This window comes from Pseudochaenichthys georgianus, chromosome 22, assembly GCF_902827115.2.
Source record: "Pseudochaenichthys georgianus chromosome 22, fPseGeo1.2, whole genome shotgun sequence".
Taxonomy (NCBI): domain Eukaryota; kingdom Metazoa; phylum Chordata; class Actinopteri; order Perciformes; family Channichthyidae; genus Pseudochaenichthys; species Pseudochaenichthys georgianus.
In genome coordinates, this window is record NC_047524.1 from 8,043,365 (window position 1) to 8,061,010 (window position 17,646).

Below are 17,646 nucleotides of genomic sequence, written 5' to 3' on the forward strand. Positions count from 1 at the left end.
AGATTTAAAAATAGGATTTCAAGAAAATGCTAAAAGCAAACAGTTGATTTTATTTTACATTCTGTATCGCAATCAACAATCAGTTGCTAGTTTAACAGGTAAGCTAAAAAGTGATTAAACTACACGGTTATTTTTGGAGGGTATTTATATAACTTTGTCCACCCTGTTTATATCAATAAGGACAGGATAAATGTTAGAAACACGTCTTGGTAATACAACATAATTCAACAGCACTTGTGCATGTCCTTCAAAATGATCATAAAGTTATGGAACAAAAAAAAACAGAAGTTTTCCTTCCCAAAGAGGATTTATTGCAGAGCTTGTGTGCTGGATAACTATTAGCTAGCGGCACCTAATAAAATGTAACTTTCAGGAGCTTGATTTGTCGAATTCTTTGTTGTGTTGCTTTTACTTACAGGCAGACACAGCTCGACAGGACAGATGAAGGTTAGGAGTCGTCCTGCAGCCTCTTTGTGTTTCAGCTCCTACTGGCAGCCAATACAGATCAATAAAGGTCATTGATTATTTAATGCCCCTTTCACAGTGAAGAGGAAGATGCTTCTAAAAACAGAGCGAGGCAGACAAAGGCAGACAAAGGCAGACAGGAATAATGGAGAGTTTCCCAGACGGCTGTTTATTATGCGGACACTACAGTTTATCTGTGTAACTGTAAAACAATTCATAAGTCAGAGTGGGATTTCAGTTTAACAAACAGAAATAGAAAACATTCCAGTAGAAAAAAAAGGGAGAAGCTTTACCCAGAGGGCCCCGTCTGTTAAAATCATCCAAAGATTTAGGAGTGAATCTGAATTAAAAGATTGAGAAAGGCTGCATCTATGTTCCAAAATATCAAATAATAAAAAAGATATCACTCTCCGGGAAATGACTTTGAGGAAGAGGATTTGGGCCAACCAATCTAGATTTAGATCTGAGCAAGTGTGTCCTTTTTTGTTGTTCTGAGATTAAACTCAGAATCCTGACAAAAAATAAAGAATCAAATTATTTTCTGAAAAATCTTAGAACAAATATTTTTCTCGGAATTCTGAGATGTCAGAAAAAATAAATTCAAATATCTTTTTTATATTGACTTGTTCTCAGAATACTGACTTCAATATTAGTCAGATAAAAAAAAGAAGCTATTCACATGTGGGCCTAATCCTCTTCGGAATGACTTGAAATACTTTTAGTGTCATATTCAATGCAATATACGTAATTGGATAAAGCCAAAGGATGGTTTTAATAAATGAGGCCCCTCAGTCGAGCTCGCCCATCCCCAGAGAGCTGGATCTGTGGTGGCAGTCAGTGGGCATGACACCATCAGCATGCTGAGGAGAGGGTGATAAAAGAGAGGGAAAGGGACAGAGAGAAAGAGAGCAGAACAAACTAAAAGATAGAGGAGGTTTTTGTCAGAGAGGGGAGACAGGAGGACCTCCTTCCAGTGTCAAGAAGGATAGTGTCAGAGAAAAGTAAAAAAATAGACTTATTTGAAGAAACAAAGGGAGACATCAAAATAATCATCTTTGCTCCCAGTGAAAAGTCTGGGAGAGCAGAGAGGGGACAGTGGGGTGTACATTCAAGTGGCAAAGCCGAAAAATCCTGCGCTGAAAAGTGTGTGTGTGTGTGTGTGTGTGGTGTGTGTGTGTGTGTGTGTGTGTGTGTGTGTGTGTGTGTGTGTGTGTGTGTCTGTGTGTGTGTGTGGGGCTCAGATTACAGGCCTTCATTCTCTCGTTAAATGAATAAAGAAGGAGATGAGCTTCGCTGACAGGGAAACTCTCACACTGCCTACGAGTCCCTGTCCTGCAGATCTATCCAATCATGCACTTTAACCGCTGAGGGAGCATCTCCTAAAATACAATCAGTGTATTGCAAATCTAAAATAAGCAATTTATCCAATACTATATTTTCCCCCTGGCCCTGGGGCTCTGAACTTCTCATGTGCTCCATCTGTCACAGTATGAACACACTTGAAGTAAGTATACACTTGAACTCATTTTAATTTCAGTGGCATAAAAACAACATCTGTTTCACTGCACATGTTCAGGTGGTTTAAGAACTTATGTTTCAGGACATTATGTACAAGTTAGTAGGATACTTTGAATTATATTTGATTTTGTAAGCTGTCTGATCGAAAAGTAAAATATCTGAAAGCCAACTCAACTTTTGTTCATTCTTCAAAAGATTGTCTAGTCATTTCTATGTAATTCCTTCATCACTATTTGTGTCTTTTCAGTGGAATTAGGAGCCTGCAGTTTGTACCAGAATGTCAGGTCATGACAACCTCAGTCTTCTCTCAAACTCTAATACAGACCTGCTTGTACTCTTTGCAATCATCGTGAAAAACCTTCAACTACTTCTCAGAAAACTTAATAAACTAACTTTTAGATGTGATATGTGGTCTTTCTACACTGACTGATGTCAAATCAAGTTTCCTCTCCAAGGCTTTTACAGAGAAATGACCAGCAGACAGAGAACCATATCAGATCGGACAGACTTAGCTTGACTTAATTAACAGTAAGGATGTCCATTTATTTTAGCTGGTTGTTAGCAATTTAGCATGATGGCGATCATTTAAAATACAAGTGAAGTTAACCAGAGTTTGGGTGTTTGTTTTGGAGCTGTCCTGTCAAAAACGTGAGTGTACGAGGCAGGTGTTCAACTAACTGCCTTTCATAACACATTTTTAAAAAACATTATATTCTACCAATCTTTTGGTGTGTTATGTGTCATGTTTGATTGTTGGATATGAATAAAGATATCTCATCTACACACGGGAACACATCCTCCATCCCGCATACAGATATATCTATAATAATAAACGTAATACTGGCCTGCCTGTTGATATTATCTACTATCGGACGATAAAGGTCCATATTCAGCCTGTAAGAGAATAAACTGTTGCATAGCATTGCATGATATTCAATATAAGTCACATCTACGTGAGATAAAAGGATATGAAACCAACTGGTATGTGATGCTCAACACAGGTACAGTGGTAGCCATCATTGAAAGACTGATACATGTCTGCATTTATAGTGGGGGGCCAGATTGCCTGAAACTGCTGCTGACGTGTCTCTGAGCAAGGCACTTACCCCTGATTCTGGCAGGGGATCCGCTCAGTGGCCAACAGCAGAGAGGAGGGGAAGCTCTGCGTGTGTGAAGCAGGACGGTACAGAAAACAGAAGCTATTAAACTACTTATCTTATGTTAATATGTTCCGAACTGCTTTCTCTGAGGAAAGCTTTTTGTCCCATCTTGAAGTGAGGCAATTTTAGAATAGTAAATCTTTTCCACATAGACGTGTCATCTACAGGAACATATATTAGCGTAAAGCAAATATGTCCAAGCATATGTCGGCCTATAGACTTCCTGGATCAGCAATGTCAACATCCTGGCATCCAACCTGTCATGCAGGACGTCACTGATGCTCTGAAACAATTTAAAGAGGGCAAATACATTCTGATATACCCGTCATTGTATCTTTAACATCTGAAGTCCTGACCACCTCAGTATTATACTAGTATATCTTATCTGCCAATCTCTTTTCCTATCATCCTGTGTTTGTTGAATTGGGGCATGTTGAGTACTCCGAGTATGGCACTAGACTGAAAGGTATGCAAAAATATATTTCTTCCTTAGATTTGTTATCTTTTAAAAAAATATATCACTTGCTAGCAGACCCTGTGACCTGGAGGTTTAAGGTGCCAACCGAGAACAACTATATCCTTAGTAAAAGTTGGATAAGGGAAAGTCTTTTTGCTTGTTATTCACCGTCTTCCTCTCATCGTTTTCAGTTGTTTCTACTGTTGACTGTCTAATACAGACAAACATCCAAATGCATCTATTAGTTTATCCTAGAGCCAATGACAAACCGGAATTAGCCATAACAAGGTCCTTTGGGCATTGACCAAAACCTCTAATGCACTGTTTTCTGCCACTGTCCATTCACTCACACTGTAGATAATGAAGCAGGAATGACATGAACCTGCTCATTATAAACTAATTGAACCTTACATGATGGCCACCATGCATCTGTGTTCTTCCTTATTCGTATTACATATGATTGTGTGTGTGTGTGTGTGTGTGTGTGTGTGTGTGTGTGTGTGTGTGTGTGTGTGTGTGTGTGTGTGTGTGTGTGTGTGTGTGTGTGTGTGTGTGTGTGTGTGTGTGTGTGTGTGTGTGTGTGTGTGTGTGTGTGTGTGTGTGTGCGTGTGTGTGCTGATATAATGTACTGTGAGGGAGGACAGCGTCTAAATCTCACAAGACCTGGAAAACCTTCTGAGAAAAACCGACTGATCTCCCTTTCTGTGAAGAAAGGCCTTTGGGGTTCACATCATACTGTGTGCATGAAGAGTGTGTGTGTATATATATATATATATATATATATATATATGTGTGTGTGTGTGTGTGTGTGTGTGTGTGTGTGTGTGTGTGTGGTGTGTGTGTGTGTGTGTGTGTGTGTGTGTGTGTGTGTGTGTGTGTGTGTGTGTGTGTGTGTGTGTGTCTGTATATGTATAAGTACGCACTCTGGAGCATAAAACTTCTCCTTTTGCATGCAGATTTCGAAAACTGATATCATAAAAAGTACAGTATTCCATTTCTTATTACTCAAGCTCTTTGCGGCAAAGCTGCTAATGGCATTCAGAGCGGGGCTTCAGAGCGGGGCTTCAGAGCGGGGCTTCAGAGCGGGGCTTCAGAGCGGGGCTTCAGAGCGGGGCTTCAGAGCGACGCTCGCTGGTTAAGACTGCCGTGTGTGGTGCAGGGGCTGAGGGATTACATGTCTCTGTGCTGCGAGTGGTCTTTAATGTGAACTAAACTCTGGTTTATTTCCCCTAAGCCTTCATCGTCGAACAAACCTTACCCAAAGTGCATTCTGCCATCCCTGAATCATGCAGAGGAATGGACCAATAAAAGAGGAGGAAAGTCCTTCATTCACAGACATGATAACTTAAGGTATAATATTCTCACGGCGTACCCGAGCGATGCATAGACACGAGGGGGATCCTAACAAAATATCCATTTAAGGGTTCACCCGACATCAAACTGAGGCCTTTTTGTAATCAAAAATAGAAAATCAGTTATTATTATTATTATAAGAAGCAAATTTGATAATATAAAACATACCAGAAAATTCCACTTAAGTGTTGATCATCATCACATTTGTGTTTTAGGAGGGTGAGGCGAAAGCAGAATCATCTCACAGGCAAAGAAAAAACAAACATCCCATTTCGATTCCTCTATTTATAAATAATCCATGCACAATCCCTCTGCCAGTAAACCCCTTTGTTGCTCAATGTCTATAGTGCTACCTGTATGCAACCCTGAATGTCCACATAGTCAATTATCAATGAAAAATATTCATATGTACAGTACAGCTCAATAAAATGTCTCTTTAAATTAGATTTGCATGCAGTCAACTGCATAATATACAGGCGTATAGTAAGTACGATCAGTAGTTGTTTCTTTGGCAGGCCAGAATCCAGCTGGACATGCATTAAGAGGTATGTGCAATCACAAAAACGGGACCCAGGTCAGTACGGAGAGAGGACTCTCACTCGACCCGGAGATAAAAGTTAGTGTGCAAATGTTAGAAACTTTAACCTCGGAGGATTACGACCAGTGGCGTAACTGATGCCCAAAAATGGATAAACGTGATCATAGTAGAACAATGTGCCATGTGATCAGTGTTGGCTCCGGTACACCACTGGGTGAGCCCCCTTCAGAGCCCCTCGTCCTTCTCTGAGTCCGGAGAAACAGGCCTAGAAACGGTGAAAATGTCCTGACGTTGTATTTTGGTTTTGGGTGTGTTGTGTGCCGACGGCCTCTCGGGGGTCGGTCTCTTCTTGTCCGACAGCAGTTTGATGATCTCGGCCACCTGACCCTCCAGAGCGCCCAGCCGGCCCCCCAGAATCTGGATGTCCCCCCGGAGCTCCAACCGCGTCTCATGCAGCGCCGCCTGCAGGGCCTGCTCTGGGATGGGGCAGAAAGGGTGAGGGGACCCCACCCCCCCGGGCAGAGGGCTGTGGAGGAGGGGGGAGATGGCAGCGGGGGTCCGTGCCTCCCCCGCCCTGTCTATCCACAGCTCACTTTTCGTAATACCGCTGTCGCATGAGTCTGTCTTTCGGAGCGGATTGTTGCTGGACACCCCGCCCTCCTCTACACCCCCGCCGCCTCCTGCCCCCTGACCTTTGCCCTCCTGAGAGAGCATCTCCACGGAAACAGCCTTGTTGTTAAGCCCCTCCTTCCTGGGCTCGACTGGCGCTGCGTTGCTTCTCAGACGCATCCAGGCGCTGGCTTTCACCACGGGTTTGGTCAGCGCGGGGCTGGTGCTGACTTTCACCCTGACAGTCTGCTCCCCTGGAGCCCCCCCGACACTGGGCTTCAGCTCCATGATGTCACAGTTGTTCTGCTTTACAGGGGCATCGCCGTACACCAGCGAGCTGTGCATGGGCGTGACCTGAGACACCGTCAGCACGCTGCTGCTGAGCGGAGCGCCGTTCTGCAGGGAGGAGGGGGGGCGCTGCAGGCTGAGCGGCAGGGAGTGCTGCAGGCTGGAGTGGCCCAGCTGCAGGCTGTGGGGGTGCAGGTGCTGCTGGTGCTGCTCCACCTGCAGCTGGTTCTTCTCCACGTCCAGCTGTGAGGTGGCCGTCGCCCCCTGGCTGCGCAGCTCCTTCTGCTGCTTGAACTTCTGGAACAGCTTCCGGACTGGGTGGTCCTGCGGGATGGTGAGCTGCACCTCGTTCTTCGCCCGCTGCCTCTCCTCTTCCTCCTTCTTCACGTCACTGATTTTGCGGAAAATTATCTGCAGGGGAAAGAACAACATGGCGCTTATCAGAACAGTTTCATATGAATACTATGAATAATAATTCTATCTCCCGCTTTCTACGCTCAGCATTGCACATTAATCATGGGAGATAAAGGATTTTCCCTGAAAGAGTGAGAGACAAATTAATATTTGTTATTACTGTATGAAAATCTGTCAGACTTTCTCTACTTGAGCACATTCACAGGAATTCCTTTGCAGTACACTCAGGTACTGTCCTTCTGGAGATCCATGTTAAATGATCCATCAGTGCTCTACACACCCCCCCCCCCCTGTATTATTCAGCGCGTCTGGCGCCACTCTCTCCTGGCTCCCCTTACACACTAATTACATTGGGAATGAATGGCTGTCAGGCAGGCACCCAGCCCTCCTATTGGTGATTCAAGTTATTCTTAGTTAAAATGATGAGGCTCCCAATACCTGGGAAGCTGAATCAATCTTGGAATTACAGACAAAAGGCAGGGGAGTTGCACACCTTGCTGTCCATCGATAATCTACCAAACCACCACTTTACCTCCCAAACTCTGCTTTCATGTATCTACACTTCCTGCTCATACAGCCACTGCTGCTGAGAGATCCTAAGCCAAGTAAAGTCTCCTCTCTGTAGTTTATCATCAAATCTCTGCGGCTGCCTGCAGGCATAACCGGTAGCATAAACACTTTTAATTTAATTAACTATGACAAGTACATTGTGGTTTGAGTCATTAAAAGTTTGCACCAGTGGGTTTCTTTTTCCCGCATGTCTAAAGAGAACAAGAGTCTACTGTCTTTGTGTATAAATCAAAACAAGAATCTGTCACAAGTGAGCCGATGATGCTGATGTGACTCGATCAAATACAATGAACCTTCATTAACTAACCATCACTTTGAATTATCTTCAGCGACTTCATGGTATCATGGCAACAACAATCTCAACAGTCAAGTGAAGAGCACTCCAGTGTATCGAAAAACCGTAGAGAAACTCCCTCAGGAGGAACTATGGGATTTTAGATAACCTACAGTGTATAACACACTAGAGGAAAGGGAAAACCCCAAAAAGCAATATGGCCCCTTCAATTTATTTTCACAAAAAAGCTAATTTATTATATGAAATGTACATTTTCTCGAAGAAGTTATCATTTGTTTGAAAAATGCATTTCAAACAATTCAAATCGTCTGATGTTTTAAATAGAAGTATTACAAGGAGATTTTAAAAAGAGTTTATAAGCATTACAAGATTAAGTGGAAGCACCAAGAGTATTTTCTGTACTTGGAGTAGAAGTAATAAGAAGAAATAATTGAAAATAAGCAGAAGCTCCACTGTAAGTGATAAAAGGTGTTTTAGGTGAGGTTTCACTGTAAGCACTGAATGGATTTGATGCTACTGTATACATGACATGCAACTGTTTCACCTCTTGAACCTCACAAATACTATTTAGAACCGAGTATAGAAAAAGAAGAATGTCAGTACTGAATGACTGCAAAAACCCAGATTTCTATTTCCAATTCAATACATTCTTGGCAACAAGGGTAGGGCAGCGGGTTGATCAGAGAAAGTGCTTGGAGAAAGAAATGTTGCTGCTTTCTCTCAATTGAAAACTTAACTTTTCCTGATACATTAGACCAACTTTATTTCACTCAGATCCATCCCTTTATAGACTTGGCGGCCAGTGGTTTTAAAAAAGTCATTCAAAAATATGTTGACATTGCAGTTATTGTTGGCAGTGCCAGCGCGACGCGTCTTTAAGCTCCGCGCGATGAGAGCTTTGACAACGTAGCTCCTGGTTGAATGGCCTGTCACATTTCTCACATTCAGCCTAATTTCTTCTGACCCAATTATTCCATCCTTCTGCTCAACATATGGTCTCATTCACAGTCTGAAGTCCTGCGCGACACATTCACAGAATAACACAGAGTTATGACTAATGCTTCTGAATGGCTCTCGTTCTCGTCAGCGTCTGAGAAGTGAGGAGGCGGTGAGAGATAAATGGCTGCTAAAGATACACTCGGATGAACAGCTGTCATATTAGCGCAGTATATGATTACTACAGAGATTAGAAGGAGTTATATTAAATCAGCATCGCGTATTAAGGCCTTTCGAATTGAAAGTTTGAGGTGACATTATGCCTGCATTGATTAATCACATCAAGAACTTCCTGATGACATAACGCAAAGTTAATTTAACAGCTTTTTGAGCTGAATAGGTTACACTATTGGACACTGGCATAAGTCCAGGCCTCATAGTAATCAGAAGGGTAATAATCTCCAGCAGTGAAACCACTTGAATTTGATGTCCTCCTGATTTTCAGAAACTGTTTAAATGCTAGCTAACAGCTAATGACCATTATTGACATCTTTTAAAATAGCACTTTATCTCCCTTCCATATTTTCAAGCTTTGCCCCTTGTGCTTGTTAAAGTTATTTATTTGTGGGCTTTTCTAAAATGTCAACAGATTGACATTGATAGCTTTGTATAATGTTGCTATGTCTGTGTCATCTTAACATGGCTTGAAAAATTATATTCTCATGGCAGTGGAAGCAGTGGATGTGTAACAGCTGTTTCCTGCCAGCTTGTGCACACCTGCGTCCTCCAAGTGTTTTTGAAATATAGCCAATGAAGAGCAAAGCACCGTTTTTTGTGTGTGTTTGTGAAATTGACTCAAAACAAAAACATAAAACTTGTGTTCGTCTAAAAAGTAGCAGACTACCAGGTTGTCCCAGATGGTAACAGGTTGGAAAACAGGAACATCAAATGTTTTTACCCAAAATGTGTGTTGTCTTTCCGTGAGTTTTATCTTTATTTTTCAGTTATATAGTACATCTTTAGTTGTGATCACCAGCTTTAAAGCACAGAATATGTACTGCCGTTAGCAGATCACCCTCCCACGCTTCTCTCTTTGAGTTCAACACTGCAGAGGTTATCTGAGAGCCACTGTGCATTAAATCAGTGCGGTCCCTTTATAGTTAACCTCCTCACACTCTCCTGAGAGCTCAGCAGCGTTCTCCGGAGAGATCCTAATGCAGATGTGAGGATGCATGCTTATGGAGAAAAATGTGCATTCAGAGCCTGGAGGGGATTGGCTCTGCCCCAAACAGAAGGACCACAAAAACATATCCAACAAAAACACCATCCTAGACCACCCTTTCGAAAAGAGCCAGTCAGACAAATGTGAGATTAAAACATTAAAACAACTACTTTAGGCTACAAGTGGCTACAATTTGTCCTGATTTAATCCTTGAAATGTGCTTATCCGAGACCAGCAGCCTCCCCAAGTTATCACACACTATCAATAAATCAATCAAATTGAATTTATACTGCCCAATATTAGAAATAACACATTTGTCTCAGGGGGCTTCATGGCGTGTACAGCATACACCACCCTCTTTCCTTATACCCCTTGCATCGTACAAGGAAAAACCCCCAAAGAAATCCCACAATTAATGGGGAACAATGTTAGAAGCCTTGGGGAGAGCAAAAGAGAAGGAATCCTCTTCCCGGACGCACAAACGTGTGATAGTCATATTATAAGACAAACCAAATGACAAAAAAATGATACTGTGAACGTACTGTATATAAAAAGGTGGATCAACAAAGATGTCAACACCTCTTGTTTGCTCCGTTCCCTATAGTTACCAGTGGCTGGCTGCCCAATTTTGCTTTAAGACAATGGTATTATATTATCATGTTGTCAACAGAAGCACACCTGTTAGCTCGCCTTGCTCCTAAATGGGGGGAAAGCTCCCCAATGACATCAGGACAGCAGATTATACGTCTTCCATCGCAGACTGAAGACTCCACTGCACTGCAGCCATTCAAAACCAACAAAATACAGATGTAATTTATTGCTGATCTTGGATTTGTATATTCATGGTTAATATCATTTATTTGAAGTTGCTGAATATGTGAAATATGTGTCCTCTGAAAACTGCATTACAAATACAAATCTTAATTTATTTCAACCAATTTGTTTCAATGATTATGCGAAGGGCGTCTGCTAAACGGATTTCGGCTGTAAGAGTAAACACTAAGGCTGCCTTCTTGCTCCCCAAAGACTTTTAATACGTAACATGTTTTATGATCTAAGATTGTCAACAAGAAGTATCCTGCTGACCCTAAAGTCTTGTACCAGAGTAAACATATCTCTTTATGTTTCCTTTACAGCTTCTCTCAAAGGATTTAAACCATAGTAATTTAAAAGGAGTAGGAATAAAAACAAATTGACATCAAATTAATGAGGTTTATAATTGGATTTGCCCAGGAACAACATCATATCAGGGACAAGAATACAGAACTCAGATGCTGGTTTTGACTCCAGACATCTAATTAAAGTTGATTTACATAAAATAAAAATAAGACACTGTTTCTCTTGTTGTAAAGAATCCAGGGTCTTGAACATATTCCTGGATTTCTGTAATTGTGGCAAGATGTGATTTGGAATTACAAAAGGGAATGGTTTCCCTTCTGCTGAAACTGATGGTAAACCTGTAAGGAGGCATTGTATTTGAAAATGTCTGGAGCGATTAGTTCCTTCCCCTTTGAAAACAACCTACAGTACATGCAATTCGCCTTCCAGTCAAATAGACCAGATTGTTGTTTTGTTTCTCTCTTTCGTCTTTTTTTTAATTATAAAAGAAAACTTAAAGGGTTAAAGACCCATTTCAATTCCTGTGCTACTAACTATGACACTTGTGATATATACATTTAAAATAAACATTAAGCGGCTGCAGAGGGGGTTGGACTGTGGCAGGATATTATGGCTCAGATCTAGTGTTTCTTCCTTTTTGGTGCCAAAACGACACATACATCTAATAAAACATTTATAGAGAGCTAAAGTGAGTTAGAATTAACTAGTTATCTTTAGCAATAAAGTAATGTTGCTCTTATAGCTCTCAAAGTGCTTGGTCAGACTCTATTGCCAGATTCATACAGATAATTTATAGAATAATTAAATGGAGCAATTAGACGAAGAGACACAAAAATGGAGGAACATTTTAGAACATATCTCAGAATATCATAGCGGGGATGAAATGAACAAATGACTCAGCCCAACCAACGTCACTCTGTGAAACTCTAAATAAACCCAGACACTGCTCTTGAATATTTAAACAGACCTGACGTACATTCAGGCAGCTCGTAAACACAATGTGTAATTTGTTCTGTCTGTAGCTGGTGCTCTCATTATGGGGAAAGGGCTTTACCAACGCAAAAATACAGTTTATATTGGAACTATCTTTGGCTTTGAAGTCTGGGACAAAAATAGATTTTTGGTTGGAGCTCATCTGCGCCCACAGCGGTCTGAGGCTGAGAGAGCAGAAAACAAGAGTGTAAACATGCTGCTTCTTTTATTTGAATACCTACCTGCTCTTATCTCTGGTTAAAAGAAGAAGATTCAGTCAGGCAAAACACTTCACACTATGAAGCAGAAGAGCATGCATCACTTCACAAGATGCCACTTTTTAGCTTTTGGCACAACTATTCTTTTCTGAAATGTACAATAACCTTTGGTTTGACCCTTATAGTAACCTTAAAGGGGCCCTATTATGCTCAGACACTCCCTCTGGCGGGAGCTTTGGGAATTTAGCCTTTGCAGACCATTTACATGCACACACACCTTTATAACACACTACAGGAAAGGGAAAACCCCAAAAAGCATAATAGGGCCCCTTTAAAACCTCTTAAGCCCTGGAGCCCCCCCAACCTTTTTTTTCGAGACTGTGTCTCAGGGCTTCTTAACATTTATGAAACTATTAATGTGTAGCACCAGATTAACGGGAAGAATCTCAGCTAACTGAAGATGTGAACAATTTTGACCAAAACAAAACACAAGTCTAAATGACCCCTGAGCAAAAAAATGCAAACTGACTTTGGCACAGAACTCAAGATAAAGATACCCTTATTACTTATCGTAACTGCACATACAAGTTATCCGATTAAAGCTGAGGTTCCACAGATTATTTAGGTATAGTATCATCACTGAGCGATCAGAACTCGCGAGAGGGGAAGCAAACACAGACATCAAACACGTACCTTTACGGAGCTTTTACGGGAGATTGTCTCACCGTAACTGTCAATCTGATCAAAAGACGTGTTCAACGGCATTAAAACGAGAAAAAACGCGGCTGAATCGGTTAATCCATAGGTTAATAATGTGTCTGTCGCTTTGAAAAAATTATTTATAATCCATAATTCCATTTTTATGTAAAAAATCGGAAAAAAAAAGTTAGCTGCTAATGGTAGCCAACAGATATGCAGCTTCCGGTTTCGGCCACGCGTCACTCTCACTCCTTATTTGGGAACGTGTTTGTGTGTGTAGAACTTTCCCTCTATTCCATTGGCTCTAGCGGTTATAAAGAGATGTCATTCGTCAAAATCGACAAAGGGGGGCCAGAGATATGGAAAATCCACCCAAATGGCCCCAGAAGTGTTTTTTGTGTGCTAAATCTGTCTAAAAAGGTCAAATTGCACTTGTTTTGCATCAATCTTGATACAGGGTACTTATTATATGTTGTACTTTGGATTCCTAAAGCTTTTAGTCTACTAACCCATCATCCAAGGGTAGTTTTCACTATAAGTACAAAATAATTTTTGGACGGACACTATAATTTACAGTTTTTTACTATGTTCAATCTGAATTTTCTTTAAAATAAAAAAGATCTACATTGATTCTGACTTTTCTGCATCCAACTCACAGGTTTATAATTACTTTGAGAACAAAGATTATTAATGTAAGCCTTTTAGAAGGGAAGATATGGTCATTTGTTCTGGGAATGTCATTTTCGAGCCTGAGACCTGAAAAACAGGCTCAGGGTTGAACAGGGTTAACCACCTGCCCTTTACAGAGACCACCCTCGGAAGCCAGCCTCTTCGACGTAGGACCAGAGATGCGGGCATGGCTACACAACACCGAGTTACACGAAAGAAGAAGAAGTGTCTTTTTTATTTAACAATCAGCGGCAGTATCATAGAGTTTACGGGTTATTTAAAAGTGTTGAGACCCCTACCGATACTTGCTGTATTTACACACTGGAGGAATGTGTTACAATGAAAAATGGCGTGAGAAAATAAACAAAAAGAGAAATAGAGAAAGGATCAAGAGGAAAATAAATATATCATATTATGGCCACAAAGTGATCGAGGATGATTTCTAAATTCTTATCTAATAATCTCAGTATGAAATGTGTGCAGAATTCGCTGCTAAGCACTTTGGATCGTGATTACATCCAGCCTCTGGTCTGTGAGCACTTTTATTTGAAGTGTCCTCAGCTGATGTCCCTCTCCTCCATCACTCTCTGTGCACCGTCTCCTTTTTTTATTTTATGGTTTGTTGTTTATGCAGAGCTGCCGGCGGTCACACGGCGCTCTCCATCACTCATTCATCACCATAATCGTCCGGCAGGAAGCGGCTGTGTGTGAATGTGGAGAGAGAGAGAGTGTTGCTCAGGAATGACGGAGGGGCCCATTAGAGAGGAGCGTGACTTGTTTGTGTAACAGTTCATATTCGGATTAAACAAAAAAACAGATCTACAGAGCGGAGAGAAACCACGTTTATTTCTGCGGAGGCTTCAGACAAGAAGGAAAAACACATAACAACTGTTATGTCATCATATACTTAAACTATCAAAAATCCCATGGCCTTTTGGTGAGTGAGCCCTAAAGATGCTAAGGTACGCCTACAACAATGACACCACTGTATAACTCTATGCTTATGAAGTTCATCTAAAAATACTTCACTGAACTTTAACAGCAGCGGAATTAATCAGTAGAAAAAAATGACTCAATCTTAGTAAGCTCAGAGGTTCATAAAGATGGTCTGAACAGAGATGACACACAAGGTCATAACATTTAGATTAAAAGCTGGGAACTGAACCAGAAGTGAGTAATGGCTTCTGTCACTTTTGAGTTTTGAGTTATCATTGTGACCCTGGTTCTGGGGAGAAATCCTATTTTGCCATGGTTGTAGGTTTTAAACACAGTAGGTTACATTAAGAAAAAGAGAATACAGTCAGTTTTTTAACTCCAGGCTTGTTTGATTGAAGAGAAAAATCCAGACTTCAGAAAGGAGAAAAAAAACAGATAAATTGACTTTTTCCTTTTGAGTTGATATTGAAGTGGGTCGAGGAGGAAGATCGGGCGAAAAGGCCTCACATTTTAATGAAATGAGTTTTTAGCCTAAAGCAGAAGATAAGGAGTCTGTCTGACTGAAGTGGGATTGAACAGGAGGCCTACAGGTTTGAAGTTTGACTCTGATTCTCAAGTTACAATCTTTCAGATTGTTTGATGCTGTTCATGTAAAACAAGTAGAATCACATTTGTTGATTCTAACATCACTTGTAATACATATTTGTATTCTAACAATGTATCTACAGTCCAATTTGAAATAACTTCAACCTCATCTTCACAGCGCTTTACAATGAGATTCAGATCAATGTTTATCTGTCCGGCCCACACATTTCCTGTTCAGGTCCAATCCCACCACTTTCATAGTGTCCTTAAAAAGCTCTTAAAAGCTACTTAACACTACTTAACACTACTCAGGAGCAAACAGCAGAAGTTAGAGACAAGCTGGAGAGAATAGTGGAGTATTAAGCAGCTTAAGAGCCATCATTTATTTGGGAGTTGGTGGAGACCAAACACAAAACAAAATGGGAGTGAATATCTAACTTATATTCGTCAAGTTTCTCTAGGTGTGAAGGAAATGCTTTCAACAAGTTCAATATAAAAGGTTTATATACAAGGTGATGATATGTTGACTTCACACATTGACAAAAAAAACAAACAGGTGCCACTTTTCCTGTGAAATCCCAAAATGCTTATTTCTCCAAGTAAAACAATGTATATCCCCATGAGTTTATCAAATTCAATGTTTCTGCAGTGCATGCTGGGTGTCAAGATCTCTCATCATTTAGGTAAAAGGAAGAGTTTGTGCTCATCTGGCTCATTTTGACAAATATGAGAATCAAAAGCTGTGCTAACTCAGCTTACTCTGCAGGCTGATGTAAGGAAAAATGTTTTTAATATAATTAACAGCAGTGCGGCTGCATGAAGCCAAAGCCAACTCAGCACACTGAAACACATCCAAACCCACCGATCTGCAGCTGGCAACCCTCAGTCCATCAAACTGTGTGAATTATACGGAGTACTCACAGTAATAAAACATGATCGAACCGCGGTGTAGGCGCTTTTTGCTTTCATGCAATAACAAAATGGTTGGCGGCAGCAGGAAGTGGAGGTTTAACAGCTGTAATAACAGGCAGCGGGTAAAACAGGATCCAAATGCAGACATGGGTGGTTGAGTTATGTGTTTATGTAATTCAAATATCAATGGACAGGCTTACAGGTGTCAGAGACAGGTACGCAGGTTAAGATGTGGGCAAAGATTGCATTTAAAACAGTAAGACGAAACTGGAGTATGTTTTCAGTTGACAGGTACAGTAGTAGACAAATGCAGTCTGACTTCCAACAAAAACGACAGCATAGTTGTGTTTAAAAGCTTTAAATCTTAATATGTGTATTTCTAACTGACATGGACCTCTCGTGACCGTGTTAGTTATCATCTATATGGAAGAAGAAGAATAGGGAAGCTTGAAAATGGCGTAAAGCAGCAATGTTTCTGAAAGAGGAGGTCGGGGGTGACAGTGATGTCTTCTTTGTTTTGCATTTAGTATCGAGAAAGTTTAAATGGAATTGTTATTTTTATCTTATCGATAACATATGCTGAAGGTTTGAATCTAAAAGTTTTATTGTCATAATCATCCGTCTGACATTTAAAAATCCTGCATTTGATTACATTTGAATCACCAGAAGTGTTTCTGTTTTGTCTAAACCAACTCACAAAAAGAACTAATAACTATAATAATAATAATAAATCATGACATTTAAATAGCGCTTTTTATAGTGCTGACAGCTGATAGAAACTAAGTATAGACCCGATTTGGAACACGAGTGGGATGAAGCCCATTTAGTTAACATTTTTACCTATTCCTGAATTCTATAGAGGCAGAGAGGCAACAAGAGTACATAGAGAAAGAGAGAAAAGACTAACATGCAGTAAATCTCCCAGGCCAGAAGCAGAGCCGCTTCTGGCCATGTGGGCGTCACAATGGCAGGTAATACCTGAGACATGCTGAGTGTGTGGGAAGTTTAATCCTGAATGCTGGAGGGGCAAAATAGTGTGTGTGTGCGTGTGTGTGTGTGTGTGTGTGTGTGTGTGTGTGTGTGTGTGTGTGTGTGTGTGTGTGTGTGTGTGTGTGTGTGCGTGTGTGGGACCACTCAATCCTGCACATGATTACATTTGTTCCGTTGAGAGTTGTAGTACACTCACACCCCCCCCCCCCCCCCCACACACACACACTCGCACACACGCACACACGCACACACACTAGCTGGACTAATGATCTTAGCTGGACTGCTGGATCTGACTATTGACTGCAATACATGATAACATGAAATAACAATAGGACCGAGTGGCGGTGAAGGGGGGGTGCAGCTAAAGCTCTGTTCTGGCAGACGTGGAAGCAGCTCATATCATGAAGCTGCTAAAAATAGAAACGGAGAGAGAGACTGCCGGGCAGGAAACACTAGAGCAAGATGAGATACAATCTACTGAGTTTACAGAGGGAGCGACTGCATGTAACCCCAGTGGATATTAAGGCTTGTTTTACCTCTTAAAGTAAGATGCTTCCCACCAAAATATTTGATCCTGCAAAAGTGTACTTGAATCAAAGCACATTGTTCTTTATGATTATGTTCAGGCACTCGAATCAAGGGTTATTCAAAGGATTCGGTTTGAATACAATAAAATGGCTTAAGTGTTTATTATTGTTTAACTGAAACACTAGTGTTTTCC

At 41.0% G+C, this 17,646-nt stretch overlaps 1 protein-coding gene across 1 annotated transcript in view; it reads right to left on the reverse strand.

The window, feature by feature from the left end:
- Positions 1 to 4,551: 4,551 nt before the first annotated feature.
- Positions 4,552 to 17,646, reverse strand: part of kcnh5b (potassium voltage-gated channel, subfamily H (eag-related), member 5b) — a 142,526-nt gene continuing 129,431 nt past the window's right edge. Inside the window, exon 13 of the mRNA XM_034112246.2 lies at positions 4,552 to 6,799. Coding sequence (XP_033968137.1) covers positions 5,717 to 6,799 — 1,083 coding nt within the window. The 3' untranslated portion in view covers positions 4,552 to 5,716. The remainder of the gene's footprint in view (positions 6,800 to 17,646) is intronic.